The sequence below is a fragment of the Mandrillus leucophaeus genome, unplaced genomic scaffold (assembly GCF_000951045.1).
Source record: "Mandrillus leucophaeus isolate KB7577 unplaced genomic scaffold, Mleu.le_1.0 Scaffold98, whole genome shotgun sequence".
In the NCBI taxonomy this organism is placed as follows: domain Eukaryota; kingdom Metazoa; phylum Chordata; class Mammalia; order Primates; family Cercopithecidae; genus Mandrillus; species Mandrillus leucophaeus.
This window is the reverse complement of record NW_012110696.1, coordinates 1,418,889-1,436,303: the sequence shown is the minus strand read 5'-3', so window position 1 is coordinate 1,436,303 and position 17,415 is coordinate 1,418,889. Positions and strand designations below refer to the sequence as shown.

The window sequence follows — 17,415 nt, the reverse complement described above, 5'->3', positions numbered from 1 at the left end:
CACTGGAACCCAGGAGGTAGAGGTTGCAGTGAGCCGCCGAGATCACGCCACTGCACTCCAGCCTGGGCAACAGAGCTAGACTTCGTCTCAAAATCGTATTAAGAAGTAATATTTAAAAAAAAAAAAAAAAAAAAAAAAAAGAAAAAATTCACCATGGAAGAAAAGAAAAGCCACTTTTACATAATCATGAATAAGATTTCATCATCAAGTGACCAAACTCTTCATGAGACACCTTCCCATGTTTAGAGACTAAAAGATGTGGCCAGGCACGGCAGCTCACACCTGTAATCCCAGCACTTTGGGAGGGCGATGCAGGTGGATCACTTGAGGCCAAGAATTCGAGATGAGCCTGGTAAATCCTGTCTCTACTAAAAATACAAAAAATTGAGCTGGGCGTGGTGGCACATGCTTGTCGTCTCATCTACTCGGGAGGCTGAGGCACAAGACTGCTTGAACCCAGGAGGTGGAGGTTGCAGTGAGCTGAAATTGTGCCACTGCACTCCAGCCTGAACAACAGAGCAAGACCTTCTCTCAAAAAAAAAAAAGTGCACATGCATCTGTGGCCAGAATGGCACACAGCCACATTCTAGAAGATTGGTCCAGCCAGAATGGCTATGGAAAAGTTACTGTATAAGGTTTATTTATAATTTGCTTTCCTCTCCAAATCCTCTCTGGCCAGCTTATCGAGTATCTGACGGAAGTATTATGTAATACTTTTGGGGCCAGTACAGCGATTTTACTCTTCTTGCAGTCTCAGAGTCCAGGGAGCAAATCCCACCCACCTCGCTGTAGTCCTGCATGTCCTCCTTCAGCAGCTCCAGCTCCTCCTTCTCCTTGGTGAGTGACTTCTTCTGTTCCTGCAGCTTAGAGCAGGCATCGCTGAGGATGTCAATTTCCTCCTTAGTGATCTGTTCCTCCTGAGATAAAAATGGTCAAATAATAAAGCCTGAGCCAAGGGAAAGAACTAGCCTGTTCCCAAGTGACCGGCTGCTCTGTTCATATTATATGGACAGCCCAGGGCAAGAGTCTCACTGGACACTCATTGGTAACAAGAGACCAGCAGGGTTCAGGTTCAGTGCTATGCTGGCTGCATGCATGCAGTCACCGTCTGCCCTCATATGCCGAACTGCATTTGTTTAAAGCGTGTCATCTATGAATTGACACATGTACTGTGAAACCTTCACTACAGTCAAAGAGTCACCTCCAAATGCATCTTCATGTCCCCACTGGGACCCGCCGCCCACCCCTGGCAACCTCAGGTCCACCTCCTGCCATGGCAGACTTGGGTGCGTTTTCTAGCATCTGAAATAGACGGATCAGCCAGTGCACGCTCTTTTTTTGTCTGGCTTCTCTCCCTCACTTATTCTGAGATGTGCTCCTGTGGTCGTGTGTTTCTTGTTGTTTTTTGAGACAGGGTCTCTGTTGCCCAGGCTGGAGTGCAGTGGTGCAATCATGGCTTGCTGCAGCCTTGATCGCCCAAGCTCAAGCAGTCTCCTGCCTCAGCCACCCCAGGAGCTGGGACTACGGGCACACATTGACATGTCTGGCCAACTTTTAAAGTTTTGTAAAGATGGGGTCTCACTATGTTGCCCAGGCTGGTCTCAAACTCCTGGGCTCAGATGATCCTCCCACCTCGGCCCCCCACAGTGCTGGTATCACAGGTGTGGGCCCCGCACCCAGCCCCTCTGTTGGGTTTTTCTTTCCCTCAGCAACACTTTACAGCAAGCACTTCGTGGACAGCATTTGCACATCTTTTTCCAAATTTATCCCTAAGTAGTTCATTTCGGGGGGTGCCATACCGTTCAAACCTTCTCTGACTACTCATTACCATAGTGAAGCACAATTGATGTTCACACCATTTGTAAATAAAGGGTTTTTCTTTTTCCTTTCTGATCTATATGGTTTTGTTTTCTGTATCCTACTGCCCTGACTGAAACCCCCAGGCTGATGCTGAGCTCAGACACCAGCTGATGCTGAGCTGAGGACAGACACCCTTATCGGCATCTCACCACTGAGGGTGATGGCAGCTAGAGGTGTTTCAGCGGATGCTTTTGACTGGGCTGAGAAAGCTGCCCACGTGTGCAGGACATCTGCGTATCAGGAACGGATACTGGGTTCTGCCATATGCTCTTTCTGCAGCTACCGAGATAAAACATTCCCGGCTTTTCTAATTTAGTTGGTTGTTTTTTTTTTTTGAGATGGAGTCTCGCTCTGTTGCCCAGGCTGGGGTGCAGTGGTGTGATCTCGGCTCACTGCAAGCTCCGCCTCCCGGGTTCACGCCATTCTCCAGCCTCCCAAGCAGCTGGGACTACAGGCGCCCACCACTGCACCCAGCTAATTTTTTATATTTTTAGTAGAGATATGGTTTCACCGTGTTAGCCAGGATGGTCTCGATCTCCTGACCTCATGATCCACCTGCCTCGGCCTCCCAAAGTGCTGGGATTACAGGCGTGAGCCATCGCGCCTGGCCAATTTAGTCTGTTAATGTGGAAATTACATTTAAAAAAATTTTGGCCAGACGCAGTCTCTCAAGCCTATAAACTCAGCACTTAGGGAGGCCGAGGTGGGAGGATCGCCTGAGGCCAGGAGTTCGAGACCAGCCAGGCCAACATGGTGAAACCCCATCTCTACTAAAAATACAAAAATTAGCCAGGTGTGGTGGTGGGCACCTATAATCCCAGCTATTCAGGAGGCTGAGGTAGGAGAATCACTTGAGCCTGGGAGGTCAAGGCTTCAGTGAGCCGAGGTTACGTCTCTGCACTCCAGACTGGGCAAGAGAGTGAGATCCCATTTCAAAAAAAAAAAAAAATTCAAGCCAATTTGTATTTTTTGGACAAATCCCATGTAATCATGATTCTTTTTACATAATAGTTCTATTTGATTTGCTAAAAAGTTTAATTTTTTTTTTTTTTTTTTTTTGAGACAGAGTCTCATTCTGTTGCTCAGGCTGGAGTGCAGTGGCGCAATCTCTGCTCACTGCAAGTTCCACCTCCCAGGTTCACGCCATTCTCCTGCCTCAGCCTCCTGAGTAGTTGGGACTACAGGCGCATGCCACCATGTCTGGCTGATTTTTTGTATTTTTAGTAGAGACAGGGTTTCACCATGTTAGCCAGGATGGTCTCAATCTCCTGACCCCGTGATCCGCCCACCTCGGCCTCTCAAAGTGTTGGGATTACAGGTGTGAGCCACTGCGCCTGGCCCCAAAATTTTTTTTATGGCTGGGCATGGTGGCTCACCCCTGTAATCCTAGCATTTTGGGAGGCTGCGGCGGGAAGATCACTTGAGGTCAGGCGTTTGAGACCAGCCTGGCCAACATGGTGAAATCCCGTCTCTCCTAAAAATACAAACATTAGCCAGGTCTGGTGGTGTACGGCTGTACTCCCAGTTACTTGGAAGGCTGAGGCAGAAGAGTTGCTTGAAACTGGGAGGCAGAGGCTGCAGTGAGCCGAGATGGCGTCACTGCCCTCCAGCCTGCGAGTTTAAGATGGAAGGCACCAGGAGGCATCCCATGTAGGCAGCACAGGTGCCTGGAGGCTGCACCTCACAGGCTGGCATAGGGAGTCTGAAGATGCCGCAAGCCCAGATCACCCCACAGGAGGTGACAGCAGGTTGGGCCTGTGGAGGAGGCTTCACCTTGAGGGGCCACATTGCCCTCCATTGTCTGGGCAAGCTGACAAAGGGCCCTGAAACCTGCCGACTGGCATCTCTACCTGCCACACTGTGGGCCAGGGTGCCAAGTTCCTGGCAGCCTCAGCTGTCGTGCACCCAGGCACAGTGCAGAGCCCAGCCGGACTCACTCTCTTCCCAACCACCAAGCCTCCCAGGGGCCCACTGGCCTCATCCTCAACCCCTTGCACCATCTCCTCTCACTGAGGGCTATAGGTGCCCCAGCTAACCTGTCCCCATCCCTGCCCCACAACTGTCCACAAAGCCAGGCCACGCCCTCCTCAGCCTCCAGTGCCCCAGAACCTGCCTCGTTACCTTCAAGCCCCCCAGCACCGGGGCAGTGTCCTTCAGGGTCTCTGACCGCAGGACTGTGTCGGACACTTCTGGCTGCAGCTCAGCCCCTAGCCTTTGGGGAGCGGCTACCACACGTTCGGGCTCAACATCCTTCTGAAAGGCAAGGCAACACCGGCCCGGCGCCCGCCGTCACACAGAAGCAGACTTCTCAATCCCCGATGCTCAGAATGGATGGCAGAGGCCACATTGGGAGCAGGCCTGCCGGTGACAGCGGGCAGCACACCTGCCACAGGAGGTCCCTAGGGAGGCTCCATGCAGCTGCCAGGTCACCTGGGGCCCTCTCTGGAACAGGCTAGAGCACCTCACCCATCTCTGGTCTCCCCATGACTCCACCAAGCTGTCCTGTCACTTGCAGGGGAGGAGGCTGAGCCTGTGGGTGGGCACCATGCATGTGACCCAAGAGGACCACAGGGCCCGCGCTGAAGAGGAGCCCAGAGCCTGGGGGAGTCTGAGGCTCCTCTGCCAGCACCCCTCACAGCAAGTCCCTGAGGAGAGAGTGGGCACTGCTGTGTGCTAAGCTTGCCCCTCTGAGACGGCTAAGGTACATCTCCCACGAGCACCACCGTGGCCATGAGGGAGTCCCAAAGTCAGAAAGTCAGAGTTGCAGCCACCACACCCGGGCACCCTGTCTCCCTGACCACTCCAGGGGGAAATAAAAATGCAGGACAGAGCTATAGGGCCACGCACGTGGGGGGCCAAGCACGCGGGAGGCCAAGACTGTGGGCTTGTGGGGTTTCTAGGGAGGCTGGGTCAGGACAGCCTCATGCCCCACGGAGCAGGGCCACCGCTTACCGCTGCCTCCGAGAGCTTCTGCAGCTCCTTCTCGCGGTGCTCCTGCTGGATGGCCGCCTCCTCTTGCAGCGTGGCCTCCAGCTTGGCCTTGTTGTCCACCTGCTCGCCCTCCACCTCGGCTGCTTTCACCTGCGCTTCCTTTGCCTTCAGAAGAGGGTACACCTGTGAGTGAGCCCCAGAAACTGCCAGAGGCCCCTGCTGCCCCTAACCTCTGTCCTCTGCCCCTGTCACCAGCTGGGCTTCACACACAGGACAGAAGGCACTGCCGAGGTGCCGCCTGCAATTGCTGGGAGTCCTCTGGGCCACCCTTTGTGCTCGCCCGGTGACTCCTGACGTGCAGGGAAGGAGCACAGGCGCTGCTGACACAGTTCCAAGGGCCGTAGCACGGATCCACAGCAGCCAACATGTGGCCAGGTCAGGACCACACGGGGGATGGCAGGCTAGGGGCCGGTGAAGAGGGTTGGAAGGAAGGGGACAGGTGGCTGGGTGGGGGCAATAGCAAGGGGGTAGAGGGGAGGTTGTGTGGGTGGGGGGCTCCTTGCCCATGGTTGAGGAATGAGCGCTCTTGCACGCCTCCCCCGACCACAGAAAAGCCACCCCAGAAGAGCGGGGCCAGCTATGAAGTGATGAGGTAAAAGGGGTCTCCGACAGCACGTACCACAATCTCTGGGAGGGTCTGCAGTGTGGACTTGAGCTGGTCGGCTGGAGAGAGGGTGTCCGGGAGGTACATGGCCCGGGACAGGATGAGCAGTGATGTGGGGATTTCCTGATGCAGGTGCAGGTCCAGCCACTGCAACCAAAGCCACATTCAGCAGATGGGCAGCCCCTCAACCCCACCGCCAACACAGCAGGTCAACCCATCTCATCACCAGAAGAGCCCTCAGAGAAGATGGTGTCTCAAGTTCTAAAAGGTCTATTTGTTGCTCTGCTGTGTGATCCGATGACGGCCTTAGTAAACAAAACACCAGAGAGGCTCAGGGGTCAACAGCCCCCACAGCGAGGACCCCAAGGGCCTCAGAACAGGGCACCAACTCTCCACTTAAAAACACCCCAGGGGCTGGGCACCTATAATCCCAGCACTTTGGGAGGCCCAGGTGGGCGGATCACCTGAGGTCAGAAGTTAGAGACCAGCCTGGCCAACATGGCGAAACCCCATCTCTACTAAAAATACAAAAATTAGCCAGGCATTGTGGGGCGCGTTTGTAGTCCCAGCTACTTGGGTGGCTGAGGCACAAAAATTGCTTGAACCAGGGAGGCAGAGATTTTATCGAGCTGAAATCGCGCCACTGCACTCCAGCCTGTGTGACAGAGCAAGACTCTGTCTCAAACAAAGAAAACCAGCCCAGGTCAACATATAATGGGCCCGCAGAGGCAGTGCCATTGAGGCCGGTCAGCACTCAGGCCCCCCCAGGCTCTGCACAGACCAGGTTCTGGGACTGGCTGCTTGAGTGACACCAAGACAATCCTCCAAATGGGCAAGAAAGACCGTGACAATGTTTGGAGACAAACTGAACATGGGGCAAAACATGAGAACAAACCCTAAGAGAAGAAAGGCAACGCTGAGAGGTGGGTAGAGAAGGAAAGTGTAAACACATGACACTCGGGCCCCCAATGCACCACACTCCCCTGGGGGCTGACGGGCTTGGGAAGGGACGGCATCTGCCCCCCTGCTCAGATGCCCCTGTGTGTGTGGCCCATGTCCCCACGGAGCTCCAGAAGGCTGGGCAGAGTGCTAGGGAGGTTAGCACCCATGCCAGACACAGAGAAGGCTCTGCTGGGGAATCGATGGAAGACGCAGCTGTGGAAGGCAGGGGGTGCCACAGGATCACACCATAAATACTGTCTGTGTCGAGAGGGGAAGTGTGTTCACACACTTTCATCTACTCTTGCAGGTTGTGTGAAAAACCCGGCAGGAGGATGACGACCAACAGGGGCATGCCAGTGCCAGGGCACTGGGAGGAAACTGGCTGGAGCCCTGCACCCCTTAACCTTTCCATGTAAGAGTGAGTGGCCCACTGCCCAACCTACAAGTCACTTGATCTGACGGCATTGGGAACAGGCACCTGCTCAGGGCACGGCCAAGAGAGGGGGCAGCTCCAGACGTCAGACCACGCCATGCCACCCAAACCTTCCATGGCCCCAGTTCAGAAAGAATCAAAATGTGAACATGTCTGACATCTCAGAGGTGAACTCTAGTCCTCATCTGACTACAGATAATCAAAATAGTAAGTTACTAAGGTCTTTAAAATCAACTAAAAGCAAACAAGAAAAAATCAAAGCAATATTCAAAAGGCAATGAAAAGCGAGAATGCAGGGGTGTGAATGTGATAAGACCAGAAGGGTGAGAAACAGCCCAAACATCCTAGCCGTCCCCAGAGAGGTCAGAGTGTCGCCTCGCCAGGCCCGCCCAGAGTTTGAGAAAAGCCTCCAAGTGGCCTTTCAAGGCTGACGTTTCCCTTGAGCCGATGCTGGCCTGGCATAAGGCAAGTATTCACGCACCTGCTTCAGCTGGCCCCTCAAGCGGTCTTCCGTGACGCCCAGGGCCCGCATGCCTCGTGCCCGACATGCCGCCTGCAGCTCCTTGACGTTCAGGCTGTCCACCCCTTCCTCAGCAATCAGCTAGAAAACAAAGCAGTGAATTATCATCCGGGACAGCTGCTGGTGGGTCACCGTGTCTATGTGAACACCTCCAGAGTAAGTGGCTAACAGGTTTTGCCAAGCAAGAATCAAACCACTGCCACCAAAGCCCAGTTCTAGGTTTGAAGTGGCTGGAACCCTGTGATGGAGGGTCAGGATCTTGGGAAGTGCAGAACGGCCACGACCAATCCCCTGAGACAAAGAAGTCCACCTCCATCCCTCTGTCCTGATGGCAGAACCAGCCCCACCCTGGCTACTCCTGTCACCTAATGTTTCTCCTGATCCCCACAGTCCACCATCTGCCAAAGTGTGCCCAGGATGGAAAAGAAAGAGGGACAGAAGGAGAGGGAACCAGATACTCTGAAGATACAACCTGACCCCATACCCAAAGGGCCCCTCTCTTCTGCTCAGCCCAAGGTCACTGTGACCCCAACTGGAAAAGCAAACAGGAGTTCCAGAGATAGAAGACACCAAGGCATACAGGGAGCAACAGGTGAAGAGAGACACAGAGAAGTAATGACAGCCACCGCTAGGTAGATGCTGGCAACAGGGCTCCCACGCCAGGACTCTGCAGCAGGGCCCACCATTTTAGAGTTCACTCCACCTCACAACCACCCTGTGGGGTAGGCAGTACCACCACCTCCACTTCTAAAACCAAACTTGACATAACTGTGGACACACATCCAGTTTTAACAAGTAACAGAGCTCCTGTGCATAAGATGCCTCCCCTAGTGTAATGTCTCACCAGCAGCACTGTAATGAGCACATGCCACCCACTCAGTCAAGACAGAGGCCACCTTCCCCAGCTCCCGGTGCTGTCCATTCAGATATGCTTGTCTCCACGTCTGCAGCTGTCACCTGGAGTGCTCTCTGAACAGGATCATGCAGGACGTCACCTCTGGGGTTCCGAGGACCCACTGGGGGTGCTGTGGGTGTGCCAGGTTAGGCCTCTCACTGCCATGCAGCATTCCACAGTACGCGTGCCCTCCTTAGCCAAACCCTTCGCCCACCGAGCTGGGCTCCTCTGGTTGATCAGCAATGAAGCTCTTTCTGTCTGCTTTCTCCTCCCTGTCCTCCTGTGGACTGGCTGACCTCTGTTAGATTTCGCTCTGGGGGTCTGAGTCTCTGTGCAGCATTTTTAGTGCTGCTCTGCGGATCGCGACACACAATCCACGGGCGCAGCTCACTGCAGTGCGGTGGGGTCAGCACTCCCCCACGAAGGCAAGCACTGAAGCCTCCCCTCCGTCTGTTCTCAGCTGTCGCCTCCACCGCGTCGTCACCTCCACCCCACCACGGAGCACGTCCCTCAGCCTCGCTTGCTACAGAAGGTGCAGGGAGAGCGCAGCCTGCTGTGCCGACCCTCCCTCTGGTTGCTGGGAACTCTTTCTGCTGCCACGAGGTACTTTCTCTTACTGTTTCCTCTCTGGTCGAGGAACTTCCCTCAGCCCTTCCTTTAGGGGAGGTCTGCTGGTGACAGTCGCAGCTTCCTTCCCTCTGATACTGCCTTGGCTCCCCGTCATCGCTATATTTTTGCTGGTGATAGATCCTGGGTTGACAGTTCTTTTAACAATTGAAAAATAATGCTCCACGTCCTGTGGTCTCCACAGTTCCTGCAGAAATCCATTGTCATTCAACTTTTCCCCTAATAGTAAAGATGTCGTTCTTGGCCAGGCACAGTGGCTCACGCCTGTAATCCCAACATTTTGGGAGGCCGAGGTGGGAGAATCACTTGAGCCCAGGAGTTTCAAACCAGCCTGGGCAGCATAATAGTAAGACCTCATCTCTACAAGAAAAATAAACAAAACTAGCCGGTGTGGTGGCGCACACCTGTGGTCCTAGCTACTCGGGGGGCTGAGGTGGGAGGATGGCTTGGCTCTGGGAGGTCAAGGCTACAGTGAGTTGAGATTGTGCCACTGGACTGCACTCTAGCCAGGGCAACAGAACAAGACACCATCTCTCCCAAAACCCAAAAAAAGACCTGGCATTCATAAATGAAACAACAACCACACACACATACACACACGTGTGCGTGCACACACATACACAGACACACACACACACTATGCCTTTCTCTCTTTGCCTTAAAACTATTGTCTTCAGGTTCATTAGTTTGACTCTGATGTGACTTGGTGTGAATTTTTTTGGATTTATCTTATTCAGGGTTCACTCAGCTTCTGACATTTGCAGATTTACATCTTTAACTGAGCCTGGGAAGTTTTCAGTCAGCCATTATTTCTTGAGGTACTCTTTCAGCCCCGCTCTATCCTTTCTCCCCCGGAACACCAGATAACACAGATGGTCAACACTTGCTACAGCACAGGCTGTGGGGCTCTGTTCAACGTTTTCTACTATTTTCTCTCTGTTGTTCAAATGGGTAATTTCTATCATTTTATCTTAAAGTTTACTCGTTCTGTATTTTATCTTCTCCATTCTGCTGTTGACCCCACCCAGGTTTTGACTTTGGATACTGTATTTTTCATTTGGTTCTTCTTTTTTATTTTTATTTTTTTAAGAGACAGAGTCTCCCTCTGTTGCCCAGGCTGGAGTGCAGTGACACAATCATGACTCACTGCAAGCTCAATCTCCCAAGCTCAAGCAATCCTCCCGCCTCAGCCTCCTGAGTAGCTGGAGCTACAGGCGCAAGTCATCACGCCCAGCTAATTAAAAAATTTTTTTTGTAGAGGTGGGGGTCTCACTATGTTGCCCAGGCAGGTCTCAAACTACCAGGCTCAAGGAATCCTCCCACCTTGGCCTTCCAGAGTGCTGGGATTACAGATGTGAGCCACCGCACCTGGCCTTAGTATCTTCTCTGATTATCTTTTAATATTAATATTTAATAATATCTTTTCTTCTCTTTCTTTGCCAAGATCTATTTTTCAAGTGTTTTACTCTGTTGTGGCTTTTGTAGCTTTGCATTGGTGGCTGTTTGAGGCCCAGGTGCAGGGTCTCTGTCATCTCAGGGTTGATACCAGGCATTGCCTTTTCTCATTCACTGATACCTTCCTGCTTCTTGAATCTAGATCTGACTTCCAGTTTGTCGCAGCTGACCTCCTCTGGTGCATGGTGGCATGGGTGGTGGGTATTCTAATTTGCACAGAGTTTGCAATTGATGATCTGGCATCTACTAATCCCAGGGCCAAGCTAACAAGGCCAAAGCTGTTTCCACCTCCCTGTGTTCCAGCTTTCAAGCACCAACCACAAACCCCAACGTCTGTGTTTCCCTTCCTGCCCAGTCAGACATGTCTCCACCTGCTGCACACAAGGAAGGCAGGCATCGTCCCCCCGAGCTTACTGCTCCCCATGTGTGTGGGGGCTTTGTGGGGCCAAGTGACAGGGAAGCTGTGGGTAACACATTTCTCTCAATGGCACTGACCTCTCCATGTTGTCACTCATTCACATCCATAAGCTAAATCCTAGGCATATTTCACAAGTGGTGGGAGCGCTGCCTCGGAAGAAGTGCAGGCTCCCCACCCAGCCTCCACAGACATCCGCGGGAGCGGTGCTGCTTGCAACCGCTGGGAGCAGGTGCGTGGGAGTTCCAGCTCTCACAGGTGCCTCTCCCAGCAGGAGGGCAGAAGCATCTCAGTACCTGGCTCCCACGGGCACAATGGCAGACATGGCCTTGTTCCTGCTGGGCAGTGGTCAAAGTCCCAACTCCCCGCTGGGTCCCCCAGGCCACCCCAGCGGTGGGGAAGTGTGGCGGACACACTATCAGATGAGAGGAAGCTCAAGCCCCCGACGTGGTCTCCACTGACACTACAGGGGCTGGCCCCGCTCAGCCTTCTCTGACACCATCCCCGCCAGGGCTAGGGTGCCTGCTGTGTCCCAGCAAGGGCAGGATACAGGCTTCCCACATGGCCTTGCCTTGATTCGTAGGAATGACTGGCCCTCAACCTGCTCACCAGAGATGCAGGCATTCCCTTCCTGGAAGAGGCCAACACTGCCCTGAACCTCTTTATCTTCCATAGACAACGCCTGCATCCAGGAAAAACGAAACACTGCAAACAAAATCAAAAGGGAAAGCAAAAGAAAAAGGCCTACGGATCACCCAGTTATTAGAGTAATCAATGTGAACTAGAGTTAGTGCGTTCAAGAAGACAAATGACAAAACGAACAGTTTTACCTGAGAACTGAAATCTTAAATTAAGAGCTCCTAATATGAATAAAAGAGTAATCAGCTGGGCACAGTGGCTCACACCTGTAATCCCAGCACTTTGGGAGGCCAAGGTGGGCAAATCACTTGAGGTCCAGAGTTCGAGGCCAGCCTGGCCAACGTGGTGAAACCCTGTCTCTACCAAAAAATACAAAAAATAGTCGGGCATGGTGGCGGGTGCCTGTAATCCTAGCTACTCCAGAGGCTGAGGCAGCAGAATTGCTTGAACCCAGGAGGTGGAGGTTGTAGTGAGTTGAGATCTCGCACTGCACTCCAGCCTGGGCAACAAGATTGAAACTCCGTCTCTCAAAAAAAAAAAAAAAAGGAGTAATCAGACCCAGAAGGAGGGCAGCGCCCTGAAAGCACAAAAGGGCGTGAAACACAGTCAAGCGCGTGCGATGGACCGGACAGGGCAAAGGGGTAAACGGACCCTCGATGAGGCCCCTCCTCATGGGAGGAGAGAGGCACGGAGGCACCGTCATCAATAAGCAGGACGAACACAAAGACAGACACACCTAAGCAAGTTATTGTAAAACGGATGAAATCCAAACACAGAGAGATCATCCGAGAAGCTGCCAGAGAAAAGACATCCATCTTCAAAGGATCTGCAATCTGCAAGTGGCAAGACTCCTAGTGAGCTTATTTTCCATTGTTCAGCATCTTCCCGAGTCTCTACAATGAGGACACGCTGCTTTTGTCATCAGGAAAAAAAAAAAAGGTAAACGCTATAGCTGTGGCGCAGAGTGTGGCTGGCTTACCTTGTCGTCTGCTTTTATGGAGCGCAGCCGCATGGTGAGCTGGAAGCGCAGGAAGTTGTTGGTGCCAATGGACTGTAGCTCCAGCAGCTTGCACAGGGCCACCAGCTGCGGCCGCGTCAGGTTGTCCAGGGTAAGCTCATCCTCAAATAATTTGGAAAAACGCATGATTTCCTCATTGCTGGGCCTCTCCCCCGTCTCCCGGATCTGTGGAAGTGGTCACAAGGGTCATCCCTGGAGTACGTGCCCACCCAGCTCCCTCCCATGACCAATCACATTCCCAAAAGGTGCTGCCTCTCATCCTCAGAGACTCAAACCACTGACTTCTTTTTTTTTTTTGAGACAGGGTCTCGCTCTGTCGCCCAGGCTGGAATGTAGTGGTGTAATCTCGGTTCACTGTAACCTCCGCCTCCTGGGTTCAAGCGATTCTCCTGCCTTAGCCTCCCGAGTAGCTGGGATTACAGGCTGCGCCACCACGCCCAGCTAATTTTTGTATTTTAGTAGAGACAGGATTTCATCATGTTGGCCAGGCTGGTCTCAAATGATCTGCCCGGCTCAGCCTCAAACCACTGACTTCTGACTCAAGTGCTGGGCTAGCCTGGGGAGAGGTGGTATCTGGCCTCTGGACCAGCCCTGCCTGAGTCAGTAAAGCTGAGGCTGCTGTCTGCTGGGGGAGAGGCCTGGGCCTACCGGCTGCTGCATGCAGGTCCTGTGATCCTCTCTCTGCCACAAAAGTGGCTGGGACCCTGCTGCTCTGGGGCAGGAAGAGGTGCACCCGTATGCACCCACATCTCCCACAGATGACTGCCTGAACCTTGGGGGAGGGGTGTGCCATCTAGCTCTTTAGGGAGAGCTAGATTCCCTTAGCACAGATCACTCAGAGCCCTTTGGGTGACCCTCTGTGGTTCCTCCCACCTGAGGGACAAGCCACCAGCTCAGTCTCTGCCAAGAGCTGGGTTAGGAGGGTCTCTAGCAGAGAGGACAGACGAGGGAGGATGAGCCTGACTTGGTGCCCAGCTCAAATCGTAACATGCAGGATGCCAGCTCCAAGACACGGTTTCAGGTGTGCTCCTGGGGGCCGCCCTACGCAGCACACCAAAATGCGGGTGACCACAAGCACGTCCTTCTTGGCAGCTCGGCAGCCCAGGAAAGGTTGGGACGAGCCCCTCCTCCCGCTCTGCAAGGTGCAACATCCTGGGCGAGGCTCCCAAAGCATGGCTCCCCCTAGAACATCTTGCTGGAACCACCACCCACTCCTTGGGGGCTCAGCAGCCCCATGGCCGTGCCGCCTCCTTCCAAGAGGCTTCTCTGTGGTTAGGCCTTGGCCTGGCAGTCTTTTCTGTCAAGGGTCAGACAGCAAGTATTTCTGGCTTTGCAGCCATGGAAACCACTCGCCTCTGTGTTGCAGTGGGAAAACCCCACAGACAAGGCACACGCATGGCTGGAGTTTCTAGCCCCAGGTTTAAGCTCTTCCTGCACTTCAGACATCCTTCTGACTCCAAAGTGTCCCAAGTCCCTCAAGCCAATGACACTGGCCTCGTCAGCCCCATCTAGTCCTCAGGGATCTTGTCCATGGCACCCACCCTCTCCCCCATCCTCACCTCACTGGCCACATGACCACAGGAAACCTCGAGGGCCGCTCCTCCTCTAGAGCCTCCACTGCTCCCACAGTCCAGGCCTCTGACCAGCCCCTGGGACCTGGGACCTTCTTGACTGAGTCTAGCCAGAGGGCAGTGACCAGCAGAGGAGCCCGGCCAAGCCACCCACACCTCACAACATCAGGGTCTCGGGCCCCTCATGGGTCAGATTCTACTGTGCCTGGAGGACTGCAGGGTGATGAGACACAGACACCCGGGATTCTGAAGGCTGACGAGGAGCAGCCACCACAGCTCAACTCACTGGGAGCTCAGGGAGGCCAGACTCCTGACACTCCACTGGCCCCCAACTGAGCCTCCTGGGTAAACTCTCAAGCGCCAGCCAGCCACCTGGGGGAGCTTCACTCTGCTGAGCACAGCGAAGGGGAAACAGAAAAGCAAGGAAGGCTCCCTGGTGAGGTCACAGGGACTCAGACGCATCACAGCACCTTCTGGAAAAATACAGAGAAGTCTTTGGTGGCGCTGCCCTTGGCTGCCTTGTTCTTCAAGGCCATCTCTTCGATGGTGTCCTGGAGGAACTTGGCCAGCTCCAGCTTGACCCGAAGCTCCTTCTTCAGTCTCTCCTCCTGCAAGGGCAGAGAGGGCACTGCACTTCAGGCCCCGGCCTCTCCTGCCGGCACCTAGACCCTGGGGCCTCCTGGAGGGTGGGCCCAGGAGTGCACTCCAACTGCTCAGACTGTGGTTTGGGCAAGGAAAACATCTCACGTTTGTGCCCAACCCCCACCCCCAGAAACATTTCACAAAACACTGACTCATATAAGTGCAATACATTCTCAAACCCTTTTATTTCATGGTTTTAAAAAAATACCCCTGTGGGCCAGGCACGGTGGCTCATGCCTGTAATCCCAGCACTTTGGAAGGCCAAGGTGGGTGGGTCACCTGAGGTCAGGAGTTCGAGACCAGCCTGGCCAACATGGCGAAACCCCGTCTCTACTAAAAACACAAAAATCAGCCAGGCATGCACACCTGTAATCCCAGCTACTTGGGAGGCTGAGGCACAAGAATCTCTTGAACCCAGGAGGTGGAGGCTACAGTGAGTTAAGACTGCACCACTGCACTCCAGCCTGGGTGACAAAGTGAAACTCCATCTCAAAAAACAAAACAAAAAAACAAACAAACAAACTCGTGTGATCCCCTAAAGCAAAGGTCGGCACACTTACCATTAACAGGCTAGACAGGAAAGCATTTGGCCTTCATGGGCTGTGTGGTCTAAAACAACTGCTTAATTCTGCTGGTGCCTCACAGACAAGACACATGATTGGGCATCGCAGGTTCCCACAGGGGACTGAGAACAGGCAGGGTCTAGATCTGGCCTGTGGGCTGCAGCTGGCTGACCCTGCCCTAGAAGGACCTCACAACTCCCCTACAGCATGAGGAACACTGGTCTAGAAAACCTGTATTTTAAAACACATTGAGCTGGAAGCAGTGGTTCACACCTGTAATAACAACACTTTGGGAGGTCATGGCAAGAGGATTACTTGAGCCCAGGAGTTTGAGACCAGCCTGGGCAACATAGCAGATCTTGTCTATAAAAAACAAACAAAATAAATTAGTCAGGCATGGTGGCTTAGCCTGTAGTCCCAGCTATTTGGGAACTAAGACAAGAGGATCACTTGAGTCCAGGAACTTGAGGCTGCAGTGAGCAGTGACTGCGCCATTGCACTCCCGCCTGGGTGACAGGGCAAGACCTGTGTATGGTGGTACACGCCTATAATCCCAGCTACTTGGGAGGCTGAGGCAGGAGAATCTCTTGAACCCGGCAGGCAGAGGTTGCATGCAGTGAGACAAGATCGCACCACTGCACTCCAGCCTGGGTGACAGAGTGAGACTCTGTCTCAAAAACAAATAAATAAATAGATAAATAAATAAATAAATAAATAAAGAGAAACAAATCCAAAACCCAGCATCCACTGAATAATTATCGCATAGCACAAGGACGATATGAAGATACATAAAGTCTCGAAAATGTCTAGCACTTGAAATAGTCACAAACAAGGAAGCTACCACAATGAATTTCAATCTTGTTCCAAAACAAGCAGTTGGGATGCCGCCCTCACCTTGATGGACTGAGTCTCAAATGTGGATGGCAACATGTTGGGGAAGAGCTTCACAGCAACAGGCAGCAGAAACTCCATGAACGGCACCACCACGAACACGAGGAATGGCACCAGGCGGAAGAGGTCAGCGCAGATCCGGAGAAACTGGAAAGGGGTGGAATCCATCAGAGGGGAGCAGAGCACATGTGGGAACAGCGGCAAGGGGTGTGAGCATTTCTCCTATAACGGTTTACAGGCACAACCTCAGGCAGCGACTCACACGACCCACTGAGGACTCTAAGTTCTAGAACCACTCAGCAGACCACTACCGAAACCCACTTCTTTCTCAGGGTCCAAAGCAAGTACCAGCAGCCTCCAGAAAAGGAAGGTATAGTGCTGACACCAAGGGCCACTGGGTGCTCCCGGCGATTCGGTCCTCCAAGGACACTGGCCAGCAATCCGGGCTCGGGGCCAGCAAGTGAGGGCTGCAGGCTGAGGACTGGGCATGACTAGAGTGGTGAGGGGTCACCAGGATGGGCTGACCCATACCTTCTCCTGGAGGGTGCTCTAGAAGGAGGGCTTCTCTCGTGTTTCCTCAGACTATACTACAAAGCAGTCATTAGGAAAAAACCCAAGTATTTCATTGACATAAACAAACTAGTGCTTGATGCCATTAAAGAAACACCCAATTTGAAACAATCAGAAATCCCCGTGAAGCCTGAACAACTGCTGGAAAACAGCGTGGGTGATGCTGCCCCTCCTCAGTGCTGCTCGCATGGGTCCTTTGGCCAAGGTGTTCCGTGTAGTTCTTACGTTTCCACTGGCAACAAGTGAGCAATCCCAGGGAGACGCCCTGAGAGCAGCAATGTCCTCTTCCTCCTCCCCAGCCTCTCTCTCCCGACCCTGCATTCGTGGAGCCAGCCTCCACTCATGGACACAAAACAGAAGCTCCCTAACTCTCCTATCTGTCATCTGTAGGAGGGGAGAACCCTGCCTTCCTGTACATTCATTTTTCTATTTATTATTGCACTGGACCCATGGACTCCTATATTTTTTTCACTGATTACAATTTATGACTGTCTTTATTCCCAAACGGTGCCGTATTTGGGCAGGACATATCCTTAAAGCTGGTACGTGTTTTTTGATATGCCTCATTAATTTTTTTAGCAGTTCTACTGAGGTGTAATTAATATACCATAACATTCACCTATTTTAAATAAATTTGGTCGGGCGCGGTGGCTCAAGCCTGTAATCCCAGCACTTTGGGAGGCCGAGACGGGTGGATCATGAGGTCAGGAGATCGAGACCATCCTGGCTAACATGGTGAAACCCTATCTCTACTAAAAAAATACAAAAAACTAGCCGGG

General features: G+C 53.0%; 1 protein-coding gene across 1 annotated transcript in view; it reads right to left on the bottom strand.

The window, feature by feature from the left end:
• LETM1 (leucine zipper-EF-hand containing transmembrane protein 1) overlaps window positions 1–17,415 on the bottom strand; it is a 40,813-nt gene that overhangs the window by 4,793 nt on the left and 18,605 nt on the right. The window contains exons 3-10 of the mRNA XM_011970866.1: window positions 16,070–16,213; window positions 14,441–14,578; window positions 12,361–12,564; window positions 7,312–7,431; window positions 5,471–5,602; window positions 4,813–4,956; window positions 3,982–4,113; window positions 783–917 (exon numbers count right to left, since the gene is read on the bottom strand). Of these exons, the coding sequence (XP_011826256.1) occupies window positions 783–917; window positions 3,982–4,113; window positions 4,813–4,956; window positions 5,471–5,602; window positions 7,312–7,431; window positions 12,361–12,564; window positions 14,441–14,578; window positions 16,070–16,213 (1,149 nt within the window). The remainder of the gene's footprint in view (window positions 1–782; window positions 918–3,981; window positions 4,114–4,812; window positions 4,957–5,470; window positions 5,603–7,311; window positions 7,432–12,360; window positions 12,565–14,440; window positions 14,579–16,069; window positions 16,214–17,415) is intronic.